Below are 13,533 nucleotides of genomic sequence, written 5' to 3'. Positions count from 1 at the left end.
GGTGAGGAGGAAGTCAGTGTCCCTTTGGGCGGGTGTTGTGCTGGCTCTGTCAGCCCAGCATGGCCCCGGCTGCAGGACAACCCCGCTGGCGCCGCCGTCCTGCCGGGGCCGGAGTTGGGGGGATGTCCTTGGCCTTCCCTGTGGGCCGGAGGCAAATCCCCTGCCTGTCCTTCTTGCTTCCTGCCCCAGGCCCCGAGCTGAGGAGGGAGAGCGCGGAGGACAAATCCCCCCGTGAGACCCTGGTGGGAGAGGCCGTTTTGAAGGGCTCCCCGGCGCAGGAAGGCAGCGGGGAGGAAAAGGGCCGGAGATCCCCCCACAGGAGGGGCTCCAAAGCCAGCCCAGGGTGCTCTGAGGAGGAAAGAGCCAGCCTGTGCCGGGAAGGCAGCCTGAGCTTGAGGGGGAGCTCTGACCTGGTGGTCCCTGAGCAGCCTCCCAGCAGAGAGAAGCCCTTCCAGTGCTTGGAATGTGGGAAGAGCTTCAGGAAAAGCTCCAACCTGATTAGACACCAGCACATCCACACCGGGGAGCGGCCCTACAGGTGTGGGGAATGTGGGAAGAGCTTCAGTGATAACTCGGGTTTGATCCAACACCAGCGCATCCACACTGGGGAACGGCCCTACCCGTGTGGGGAATGTGGGAAGAGCTTCCGCTGTAGCTCCCACCTCCTCACCCACCAGCAGATCCACACGGGGGAACGACCCTACACGTGTAGGGAATGTGGGAAGAGCTTCAGCTTCTGCTCCAACCTCCGCACCCACAAGCGCATCCACACTGGGGAACGGCCTTATTCTTGTAAGGAATGTGGGAAGAGCTTCAGCCGAAACTCCCACCTCCTTTCCCACCAGCACATCCACTCTGGGGAGCTGCCCTACACATGTGCGGAATGTGGAAAGAGCTTCAGGAAGAGCTTCCACCTCCTCACCCACCAGCACACGCACACTGGGGAACGGCCCTACAAGTGTGGGGAATGTGGGAAGAGCTTCAGGCAGAGCTCCAACCTGATCCAACACCAGCGCATCCACAGTGGGGAACGGCCCTACAAGTGTGGGGAATGTGGGAAGAGCTTCAGGCAGCAATCCGGCCTGCTCACCCACCAGCGCATCCACACTGGAGAACGGCCCTACAAGTGCTTGCAATGTGGGAAGAGGTTTCCGACCAGCTCCAATCTCCTCCTGCACGAGCGGACGCACACGGATGAGAGGCCCTTCCGCTGCACCGACTGCGGGAAGGGCTTCAAGCAGAACTCCACCCTCGTCACCCACCGGCGCATCCACACCGGGGAGAGGCCCTACAAGTGTGGGGAGTGTGGGAAGAGCTTCACCCACAGCTCTGCCTTGACCAGACACCAACGGACCCACCAGTAAGAGAAGCCCTACCAGTGCCCCGACTGCGGGAAGAGCTTTGGCTGCCGCTTCCACCCCGAATGAACCCCCTGATGCTGAGGCAACCCCTGGAGTGCAGTGACTGTCAGTCCATCCCTTTTACCACAAAGGACCAGTCCCCTTTCCCAGGGGCAGCTTCTTCTCACAGAACCCTTCTTGGGAGGTGTGTGGAGATTTCTACCTTGGCTGGGGACCCCCCAAGGTCACTGCTGGAGGTTGAGAGCAGAGATCTCTCTCCATGAATGTTGATCTGGGGGAGTTCCATCCAACCGTAATTAGGAATTACAGTTTTTGTGCCAGCTTGGGTAGAATTGCTTCAACAATTGCTTTAGTGTAGAGCACTGTCCTATCTTATGCCGTTCTCCTGGTAGTTTTAGTGTTTCTGTTGTGCCGTAAATAATTCTGATGAAGATCTTTTGTCTGATCATTTGGAACCCTAAATAAATTAATTTCTCTCAGTAGATCTGATTTGCCATCATTTAACCTGGAGGACAAAAATGATTCAGTTACACCTCTGTAATTCCTCTAAACTGAAAGTGTTGGCATAATCCAAGGCTGAGATTGGATCCAGCACCCCACAGGAAGTTGGGAGCTCAGGGGGGCCACCCCCCTTTCCCAACGCCTCTGTGCCCAAAGACCCCCATGAGACCATCCGACCCACCAGACCACCCCCCCTTTTCCACCCTTCTCCCTGTTCCTTCCATATTCCCATTGTCCCCTCAATCCCCCATTTCCCCCCTGAACAGTTTTGGGGTCCCAACCCCCACTGTTTGCCCCCTCTCCTGTGGGCACTGAAGGATAAAATGAGGCTGCACACACAGAGTTCCATTGCAGGACTTGTCCACCCATCTTTCCAGTGTCCCCCTTTCATTGGGGTTCCTTTGGAAACAGCGCCTGGGCTTTGTCTTTTAGTCCACTGGAATTCCCAGCATGGCCCCAAAGCAGTGCCCTGATCCCACACATTCCCCTCCCCTCATGTGCTGGCTGTGTTCAGCCACCAGAGAAAAACACAGGCTGCCATGCAGAGCGTTCCAAGTGGTTTCCACTTTGGCAAACAGCACTCTCTGGATGGGAAACACCAGTCAAGGCCAAAACACTCCTTTTGGATCCGAATTAACTGAATGCAGCTGTTGCTGCCTTATGTTGTTCCCACATAAATTCTCAGGGTTCCTTTGCTTCCAGGAGGCCCCACATGCCCCAATGGCCCCTGGATTCCAAGAGCTTCCACAGTCTCCAAAGGTTCCTTTACTTCCATGAGGCCCTGCAGTCCCCAAATGCCCTTTGGATTCTCGGAGATTTCCCATTGTCCCAGGGTCCCTTGTGCTTCAGAAGGAGCTGCAGTGGGACAGTGGCCCCTTGGTTCCGTGAGCTCTGCAGTGTTCCAGGAATCCTTGGGTTCCAGGAGAGCCTGCAGTTCCACAAGGAGCACTTGAATGCAGGAGGTTCTGCAGGGTCCCAATGGCCCCTGGATTCTGGGAGGTTCGGAAATATCTCCGGGCTCCCTTGGTTCCAGGAGGACACACATGTCAGCAGGAACCCTTGGTTCCAGGAGGTTCGACAGTGTCCCAGAATTCCTTTGATTTCATGAGGCCCTGGATTGTCCCAATGGCCTCCTGATTCCATCAGCCCCCTCAATGTCACAATGGTCCCTTGGTTCCGTGAGTTTCTGCAGCGTCCCAGGGTTCCTTTTGTTCCATGGGGAGCTGCAGTGTCACAATGGGCCCTGAATTCCAGGAGTTTTGCCAGGGCGACAGTGTTACCTTGATTCCATGAGATTCAACAGTGTCCCAGGGTTCCTTTGGCTCCCGAAGGCCCTGCAGTGTCCCAATGGTCCTTAGTTCCATGTCCTTGCTGGAACATGCGTGGCTGTAATGCTGCCCCACCTGCAGAGCTGCAGGCTGTAATGCTGCCCCACCTGCAGAGCTGCCTCCAGCTCTGGGCTCCAGCACAGGAAGGACATGGACCTGTTGGAGTGAGTCCAGAGGGGAGCAGCAAGAGGATCAGAGGGATGGAGCAGCTCTGCTGTGAAGAAAGGCTGAGAGAATTGGGATTGTTGAGGCTGGAGAAGAGAAGGCTTTGGGGTGACTTAATTGTGGCCTTGTAGTGCCTGAAAGGAGCCAACCAGAAAGATGGAGAGAGACTTTGGACAAGGGCCTGGAGTGACAGGACAAGGGGCAGTGGCTTCACACGGGTAGAGGGAAGGGTTGGAGGAGATAGTAGGAAGGAAATCTTTCCTCTGGGGGTGCTGAGATGCTCTTTAAGGCCCCTCCCAAGCCAAAGCATTCCATGATTGTGGGACTGGTGGGTGAGGTGGTGGTCGGAGCCGTCTGGGGCACAGGGACCCAAATGAGGGAGTTTTCCATTGTGGGGGAAGGAAGGAGGGGGCAGCAGAACTGACCCCTTGGACACCTGGCAGGCAGGCTTTGGCTGGAAGCTGCTGATGGGGAGCTGAGTGAAGCCCCCACAATGCAGGAGGAAATGGTCATCGACCTGCTCTGCCAGTGAGACCCCCCCAAGTGCCTGGACCCACATGGGATGCAGCCAGGAGTCCTGAGGGAGCTGGAGAAAGAGCTGGCCAAGCCACTCTCACTCATTCCCCAGCAGTGCTGCACAACTGCACAAGTCCCAGCTGACTGGCAACAAGCAAATGGGATGCCCATCCCCAGGAAGGGCTAAAAGGAGCATCAGAGGGACTGGAGAGCTGCTCAGCAGGAAGGGACTTGGGGGTGCTGCTTGACAGCAGCTGGATATGAGGCAGAGTGTGCCCAGCGGGGCAAGAAGACCAAGGGCATCGTGGCCTTTGTGGAGAAGAGTGTGGCCAGCAGGAGCAGAGAACTGATTGCCCCTCTGTGCTGGGCACTGGGGAGGCCCCAGCTGGAGTGCTGTGTCCAGTTCTGGGCCCTCAGTGCCAAAAGGCCCTTGAGGGGCTGGAGCGTGTCCAGAGAAGGGAACGGAGCTGGGGAAGGCTCTGGAAAACATGTCTGCTGAGGGACGGCTGAGGGAACTGGGCTGGTTGAGTCTGGAGAAGGGGAAGCTCAGGGGGGATCTCATTGCTCTCTGCAATGATCTGAAAGGAGGTTTTAGTGGGTGTGGGGATCGGTCTCTTCTGCAAAGCCTTTAGTGACAGGAAGACAGGAAACGGCCTTAAATTGCATCAGGCAAGGTTCATATTAGATATTCAAAAACCCTTTTTCCCCTGAGAGAGTGTTCAGGCATTGGAACAAGTAGCCCAGGGAGGTGGTGGAGTCTCTGGAAGTGTTCAGGTGTGTGGTGGGTTGACTTTGGCTGGACACCAGGTGCCCTCCCAGCTGCTCTATCACTCCCCTTCTCAGTAGGACAGGGGAGGGAGTAAGGTGGGAAAAAAACAACCTGTGGATTGAGATAAGACAGTTTATTTAAAGCAAAAGACAGCAGGGTTTGTTCTCTGCTTCCCATGAGCAGCCATGGTCGGCCACTCCCCAGGAGCAGGGCTTGGGTCCGCGGGACGGTTCCTCAGCAGGCAGCCATCAGACAATGAATGCCCCCCTCCTGCTCCGGGCCTCAGCTTTTAGAGCTGAGCTGACCTCCCATGGGCTGCAATGTCCCTTGGGTCAGTTGGGCTCAGCTGGCCTACTTGGGTCCCCTGCCAGGCTCTTGCCCTCAGCTAAGGAAGGAATGTCCCAGTGTTGGTGCTGTGCTCAGCAGGGGCCAAAACACTGGGGTGTTCTCAACACCCTTCCAGCTGCCAATGCCAAGCCCAGCCCTGGGAGCGCTGTTGTGGGGAACTGAACTGCAGCTCAGCCAGACTCAACCCAAATATCTATGGCAATAACATCCTTAGGTGTTGTATGATAGATCTATAAGATATTACAAATAATAAGAATAATAAGGCAAGTGACACACACACAGTCCCCCAAACTCCTGCCTGGGTTTGTTCCCTGGGGGTCTCTGCAGCAGCAAGCACAGCCCCACACTGACTGCTCTGGGCTGTGCAGGCATTTGTGGTTCTGCCTGTCTCACACACACCCCCAACCTTGGGATGGATCTGGATGTCACTGGATGTGATGTCACAGGGGAGCTGTGATGCCATATAATGGATGTGATGTCATATGATGGATGTGACGTCATAGGGAGATGTGATGTCACAGGAAGATGTTATGTTGCAGGGGAGCTGTGATGTCGCAGGAGAGCTGTGATATCACAGGGAGGATGAAATTTCACAGGGATGATATAATATCACAGGATAGATGTGATGTCATATGATGGATGTGATGTCATAGAGAAGCATTGATGTCACAGGAAGGATGTGATGCCACAGGAATGATGTGATGTCACATGGGAAGTGTGATGTCACAGAAAAGGTATGATATATGATTGATGTTACGCCATACGGGAGATATGATGTCACAGGGGAGGTGTGATGTCACAGGCAAGCATGGGATGTCACAGGGATGATATGAGATCACAGGAGAGATGTGACATCACAGGGAAGATGTGATGTCACGGGGCAGCTGTGATGTCATGGGGAGGTGACGATGGCCAAGAATGCACTCAGATAGCAGGGAAAGGCACACGGCTACTTTATTGCTCTCAAATGCTCCATTTATACTCTTTGTATACTATCATACTATCATACAACATAATTGATTAAAAGTCTCAAACTTAAAACACTGTACATACTTTCATTGGTAACACAGAAGACACTGTACATACTTTCATTGGTGACACTACACACATTTGGATTGGTGACCTTTGGTCTCAGTTGCATTACGTTTGTTCTGTCCAGCATTGCAATAAATATTTCCTTAGAGTTGTTTACATTCCTCTGCAACTTCAGAGCTGCAACTGCTCAAATTCAAGGCCTACCATCCAGTCATTTCCCACAGGGAGGTGTGATGTCATAGGGGAGATGTGATGCCACAGGGATGATGTGATGTCACAGGAGGACATGATGACACAGGGATGATATGATATCACGGGAGAGGTGTGATGTCATATGATGGATGTGACACCATAGGGCAGATGTGATGTCACAGTGGAGGTGTGATGTCACAGGGAGCTGTGATGTAGCTCTGCAGAGCCCTGACAGTGCCAATGCAATCCCAAGCTGCACTGCCCGGGTCAACCCTCAGCACAGCCAAGGCCACAACCCTTCCTGAAAGGTGTCCCTTCTGGGCAGGGCCAGGGGGACAAACCCCTCCATCTGTCCCTGCACATGTTGTGTCCAATTCTCATCCCCCACTCAGGGACAAAGTCAGGCTACATTGGGTGTTTAGCTTGGCATTTGCTTCACTCTTTTGTGCTTCCAACACACACACCCCAGTCTGGGCAGAGTCTGACCCCCCAGAGAACACAAGACCTGACTAGTTGTGGCTCCTGCTGCAGTGGCTGGAACTTGGGCCACGATCTGTGCCAGGAGCAGAGAGGTCCCTCCCCACGGAAACTTCTTGGCAATGGAGTTCTTAAGAAAACTGGACAGGCTGTGGGGATCATTTGCAGGGCACAGCCAGGGACGTGTCTTGACCAGCCTCCTGTTTAACATGATCACCTTTTTCATCCTCTTTGCTCTCTCTTTTCTCATGCTTGTTCCTCCAGTGACAATTGTGATCCTCCCCTTGCTTTGGTTCTTTCCTAGACATCCCATGACAAGTCTTGCCCAGTCCCCAAATCCCCTTTCTGGTTGCCCATCATGAGTCTCAGAGCTCGAGGCCGAATCCCCCATCCTCAGCTGAAGGGTCACCCTGAGAGGTTCTGCCATTGACCCACTTGGTTATAGTTTTATATAGATACCTTGGAACTTCCTTGGAATTAATTTGTTACCTTTTGGGCTTAGAATGGCTTCTTCAAAAATATGGTAATTCATGTCCTCAACATGGAAATACTTTGGAGAAGGAGTTTGGGATATTAGACTCAAAGAATCACAGAATGGTTTGACTTGGAAGGGAGATAAAAGCTCATGTGGTCCAAACTCCTGCACATAGACAGTGACATCTTCACTAATTGAGGCTGCTCAAAGTTCCTGACCTTGGACAAATCCAAGGGATGGGATGGGACATCCTCTTCTCTGGGAACCTGTTGCAGTTCTTGTCAGACCCATTGGCAAATATTTCCTCCTATTATCCAATAGAAAGCTCCCCTATTCCAGTTTAAATGCATTGCCCCATATTCTGTCAATACAGGCCTTGGTAAAACATATGACTGTGACTATCTTAGACTATGAGCACAATGTTTTCATCTGCAAACACCTTGGAGAGTTCTCAGGGATGTCCCTACAAAAAGTTTGTCCCCATCTTTCTTAGAAGCCTCTGTGGTGGTGCATCCTCCCCCCACTGTCCTCAGGCCTGGTCGATGATCTCAGGAGATCCTGACAAGCCCTGACCAAACCAGTTGAGCAATGAAGAGCCCCTGGACTGGACCAGGGGTGTGGGGAAGTGTCCCTGGACTGGACCAGGTGCTCCTGGACCATAAAGGTGGGAACAATCTGGAGTGGAACAGCTCTGGAACACAGGATAATCAGTCATCCCATGAAAGCCTTGGAATATTCCTTGCCTGAATTGTAGCCCAAATGGACCAGATTGGATACAATTCCCAAATAGTTTGGAAACTCCAGTCATTCCTGACACCAGGATGGAAATTCAGCAGATCACTAAAGCCAGTCCCCTTGGGAGCCCACAACCAGCAGGGCTGAGGGAGGCCCTGGCAGCTCCCCAGCACCTCCCTCTCAGTGGGACACCTCTGGCAGCCTCTCCCAGCTCGGGAACCCTCCAGTTTGCAACACTCCAAAGACCCTCCCTGATGCCCAGGACAATTCTGATCCCCCTCAACAAACACTCCTCCAGCTGTGACCCTTGTCTGTTGGCAAACACAAAGCGATTTGGGGGAGTGTTTCCCTGACAACAAGGAGAATTTGGGAGAGGGACCTTTGCACACCCAGCTCTTGATGTGTCCACACATCTCTGCCTGGGTGTGGGTGTGAATTGACTGTGGTGTGAATTGTTATTTTGAAACTAGAATTCAGTAACTGTTAAAATTGCAGCAAATGCTATTGAACCACTTGATAATCCTTCGGTTGGTCAATGATTAAGTGCTAATAATGTCTTTTGCCCCTTGTCTTTGGATCCAAATCCTTTGTGCCCTGACCCCCTTGCATCCCGAGGCTCTGTGTAAATCATTCCCTTTCATAAAAATATATATATTTTTCGTGACTTCCACTTTAAAATCTTCCTCCTTAGCTAAACTACAAAACAACTCTAATTTGTTGTTGACGTCTTGAAGACAATTAAAGAAAGAAAAATAATTTGTTTTTCGGTGTTTTAATGGGTCCCACAGTGTGTTTGGAGTTGCATCAGCTGTCAGTCCAAGATGGGCCATGTCAGAACTGGTGAGGTTGGGGGGTGAGGAGCAAGGTTGATCATACAGGGTCAGTGTGGATCTCCTGAGGAGACACTCAGCATCAAGATCACTTGAACAACTCTATCACCTCTTCTCTGAACTAAAAAATAGCCATCCTTGAATTAAAAAAAAAAAAGTACAAACTTTGAAGACTTGTTTTGAAATTGCCTTGAAGACAATTAAAGGAAGACAAAGAGATCCTGAGGGATTTCTGCATTTTAATGAGCCCCACGGTGTGTTTGCAGCCCAGCCCATGATCCTGAGGTGCTGAGAGAAGATTGAAGCAGCTGCTCAAGAAGTCAGAAGCCAAACTGCAAGTGCCTTGAAGCATTGCTGGGCCCCACTGAGGGCAGGCACTGCCAAAGCCTCCCCAGGGACTCCTTGGAGCAGCTCCTTGGAGGCCAGGAGTGCAGGCAGACAAAGGCTCTGGGCAGGCCCCTGCAATGCTGAGCAAAGCCTGCCTTGGTTTTGTGGAGCACAAAGGCCAAGGCCTGAGCCCCAGGCCCTGGCCCAGCAGATCCTGTCCCTCCCGGCTGGCTCAGGGCTGTTTGGGGGCACTGGGATGGGAGGGGGAGGAACAACAAAGGCCCAAAACTGGGCAACCCCTGCCAGGCTGCTGAGGGAGGGGCGAGGCAGAAACCAAGTGCAGAACCTGCCAGGCAAGTTGCTTGTGGTGGCCTGAGTGGCAGAGGCAGCTGCCAGAGGCAAGGGGACAAAGGCCTGGGTGCCTTTGGGCCTTGCAGCCCTGCCAGAGCCCTTGGCCATCTCTCCTGCAGGCTGTCCTGCCCTGGCCCTGCTGCTGCTCTGGCCTTGCAGGCTGCACACACCCCTCCTGCTTTCCCACCCCCTCCCAGCAGCATTTCTAGACCCTCCCTGATGTCTCTGCACCAGCTCTGGCTGTTGCCATGTGCACTTGGCCTTCTGAACTTGGATCCTGAGCCCCTGTGCCACAGGACATCCCTGCCAGAGCCCAGGCCCTTCTCCTGGGGGTCACTGCAGAGCTGAGCAGATCCAGGTCACCTCCCATTCCTCTGCCAACCCCCTGGGCCTGCTCTGGGCCCTCCAGGTCCTTGCCCTGCTCCCAAGGGCTGTGGGGGTGCTGAATGGTCAGGGCTTGGGGTTTAGAGCTCAGGGTGGGGATTAGGCAGAACTTTGGGAGGTTTGTTGTTCTGCTGGCAGTGTCTGGTTCATGATTAGGGGAAGAGATTTTTAGGCTGGGTTAGGATTAAAGCTTGGCTTTTCATACTGGTAATACAGGTTTGGGATTGGGGTGGGCATTGGAGGACAAATAAGAGTCTGGAGTTCTGGGTTTGGGCTTTTTCTGGCTTGGAATTAGAGCAGTGGTGTCCTAGTTAGAACAACTGGGACCGATTCATCACTGGATAGGTATAGCCCAAACCTGTGTATTCTATGGCCCTCCATGCCATTTCCCAGAAACTCTTGTCAAGGGGGGGGGAGGGCCTGCCTGTGGGGGGATGTTCCTGTCCTCATACCCTTTTATGGAATTTCCCCACTCTGAGCATCCTCATACCCTTTTATGGAATTCGCACTCTGAGGGAAGGATTGACCATTCCTTTTATGGAATTCCCTGCTCTGAGGGAAGGATTGACCATTCCTGCCTGAACTGGAGAATATATAAACCTGGAGTTTCAGAACTTTTCTACCACTCGTGGGATCCAGAGGAGAGGAAGACTGCAGCTCATCGCTCTCAACCAGACTGAGACCAGCACCCTCAACTGGACTGCAATCACCACTTTTGACCAGACTGCAACAGCTCTCCCACCAGCAGGTTTTTTCCCTTCTCCCTTTACTTTGGACTCAAGGGGGGGGTGGGGGGACAGGAACACAGTGGGCTGTACTGGGGGCACTGGGCTGTACTGGGAGGGCACTGGGTGGGGGGCTCAGGTGTCCCAGGACAAGGTGGCCCAGCTCCAGGAGAGATTTGGGGAGCAGTGAGGAGGTACTGGTCTGTACTGGTCTGTACTGGTTTGTGCTGGTTTGTACCCTCAATCCCCAAAGCCCCTCCCCAGCTCCCCCAGGACCCTCCCGGACCCCAAAGCCCCCCAGGCCGCCCCAGGCCCCTGACTTGGTCCTGCTGCCCCTTGAGCATCTGCAGCTCCTGCAGAACCAGGGACCTGTGTGAGGAAGAGTGTGTCAGCAGGAGCAGGGAAGGGATTGTTGGGCTGGACTGAGCGCTGGTGAGGCCACCCCTGGAGTGCTGTGTCCAGCTCTGGGCCCCTGAGTTGAGGAAGGCCCTGGAGGGGCTGGAGCAGGAGCAGAGAAGAGCAGCGAGGCTGGGGAAGGGAGTGGAGCACAAGTGGTGTGAGGAGAGGCTGAGGGAGCTGGGGGTGTTGAGGCTGGAGAAGAGGAGGCTCAGGGGAGACCTCCTGACTGTCTGCAAGTCCCTGCCAGGAGGTTGGAGCCAGGTGGGGGTGGGGCTGTTCTGCCAGGAAGCAGCAGTAGGACAAGAGGGCTGGGTCTGGAGCTGTGCCAGGGGAAGTTTAGGTTGGATATTGGGAAGCAATTTTGTACAGAGAGAAGGGAAAAGAGCGGGTGGGTCACCCCCAAAGGGAGCTGGGGGGAGCCGGGGTTTGGGGGGCTGATGTGAAAGGGGTGGGAGGAGTGGCTGAGGGGAGTGAGGAGAGCGGTGGGGGTGCCTCGGTGTCCTCATGCCTTGATTCCTGGAGAGCGAGGGAGGCTGGAGATAGGGAGGAGCTTCGAGAGCCCTGAGAGCCTGGAGAGGGGGAGCCTGATGAGGGGGGGCACGGAGAAGGGGAAGCCTGGACAGTGGGGACCCCTGGGATCCCCTAGGACAACAAAATGGAGAACCTGGAGAGGGGGAATTTCTGGGAATGCAGCATCCCGAAGGCGAGAATCAGAGGAGAAGGGAGCCTTGAGACCCCCAACACTCCCAGCATCTCTAGGTAGAACCCCCAGCATCCCAGACAGGGGAGACTCTCTGAACCCTAGAGGGGGGAAACCAGAGAAGGGGAAATCTTAGGAGAATGTTTTTGGGCTAATCTTCATATTTAGGATTATTTTTTAGGTGAATCTCAACTTTTTTCAGTTTGGGGGGGCCGGAGTCTTCTCACTATTGCTTTTGCCTGATCTCGATGATTTGGGGTTTTCTGGGCTGAATCGTGGTGTTTTGGAGGTTTTTATGGACACAGGATGTCCGGTGACTTCTAGAGATGGACTTGGGCAGGAGGAACCCCCAAGCCAACACGCTCAGCCCTTGTTTTCCCCCCATCAGGATTTGTCCTTCCCAAAGCTTGGGCGGATGGAGGAGGAGGCTGCGAGGAAGAGGAAGATGCCTTGGGCCCCCCAGGCAGGTGAGGAGGAAGTCAGTGTCCCTTTGGGCGGGTGTTGTGCTGGCTCTGTCAGCCCAGCATGGCCCCGGCTGCAGGACAACCCCGCTGGCGCCGCCGTCCTGCCGGGGCCGGAGTTGGGGGGATGTCCTTGGCCTTCCCTGTGGGCCGGAGGCAAATCCCCTGCCTGTCCTTCTTGCTTCCTGCCCCAGGCCCCGAGCTGAGGACGGAGAGCGCGGAGGACAAATCCCCCCGTGAGACCCTGGTGGGAGAGGCCGTTTTGAAGGGCTCCCCGGCGCAGGAAGGCAGCGGGGAGGAAAAGGGCCGGAGATCCCCCCGCAGGAGGGGCTCCAAAGCCAGCCCAGGGTGCTCTGAGGAGGAAAGAGCCAGCCTGTGCTGGGAAGGCGGCCGGAGTTTGAGTGGGAGCTCTGAGCTGGTGGTCCCTGATCAGCCTCCCAGCAGGGAGAAACCCTTCCAGTGCTTGGAATGTGGGAAGAGCTTTAGGTGGATCACCAGCCTACTTACCCACCAGCACATCCCCACTGGGGAACGTCCTTACACGTGTGGGGAATGTGGGAAGAACTTCAGTGACAGCTCCAACCTTCTAAAACACCAGCACATCCACACTGGGGAACGTCCTTACACGTGTGGGGAATGTGGAAAGAGCTTCAGACAGAGCTCCCATCTGATCCGACACCAGCGCATCCACACTGGGGAACGGCCATACACATGTGGGGAATGTGGGAAGAGGTTTCAGACCAGCTGGAATCTCCTTGTGCACCAGCGGACGCACACGGATGAGAGGCCCTTCCGCTGCACTGACTGCGGGAAGGGTTTCAGTCAGAACTCCACCCTCATCACCCACCGGCGCATCCACACAGGGGAGAGGCCCTACAAGTGTGGGGAGTGTGGGAAGAGCTTCACCCACAGCTCTAACTTTACCAGACACCAACGGACCCACCAGTAAGAGAAGCCCCACCAGTGCCCCGACTGCAGGAAGAGCTTCAGCCGCTGCTTCCACCCCGAATGAACCCCCTGATGGTGAAGCAACCCCTGGAGTCCAGTGACTGTCACTCCATCCCTTTCCACCACAAAGGGCCAGTCCCCTTTCACAGGAGCACGTTCTTCCAACAGAACCCTTCTTGGGGCTGTGGAGATTCCTGCCTTGGCCGGGGAGACCTTCAGGTCTCTCCTGGAGGTTGAGAGCAGAGATCTCCCAATGAGCGTTGGTCTGGGGGAGTTCCATCCATCTCTAATTAAGAATTATTGCTTTTGTGCCAGCTTGAGTAGATTTGCTTCAACTATTCCTGTAGTGTAGAGCACTGTCCTATCTTATCCTGTACTCCTGGTAGTTTCAGTATGTATACTGTGCAGTAAATAATTCTAAAGAAGATCTTTTGTCTTATCATTTGTAACCCTAAATAATTCATTTCTATCAATAAATCTGATTTTCCATCATTAAAACTTGGGAA

General features: G+C 54.1%; 1 protein-coding gene across 1 annotated transcript; it reads left to right on the top strand.

Moving 5' to 3' along the window:
- Positions 1–290: 290 nt before the first annotated feature.
- On the top strand, positions 291–13,028 carry LOC108639831 (zinc finger protein 135-like; the record flags this gene model as incomplete). Its single annotated transcript, XM_029958910.1, has 2 exons — positions 291–1,351; positions 12,680–13,028. Coding segments are annotated over 2 exons (1,410 nt in total), but the record flags the coding sequence as incomplete, so codon positions are not given.
- Positions 13,029–13,533: the final 505 nt, after the last annotated feature.

The sequence above is a fragment of the Manacus vitellinus genome, unplaced genomic scaffold (assembly GCF_001715985.3).
Source record: "Manacus vitellinus isolate BGI_N305 unplaced genomic scaffold, ASM171598v3 ctg7180002434400_pilon, whole genome shotgun sequence".
Lineage (NCBI taxonomy): Eukaryota > Metazoa > Chordata > Aves > Passeriformes > Pipridae > Manacus > Manacus vitellinus.
This window is presented reverse-complemented; position numbering and strand designations above follow the sequence as displayed.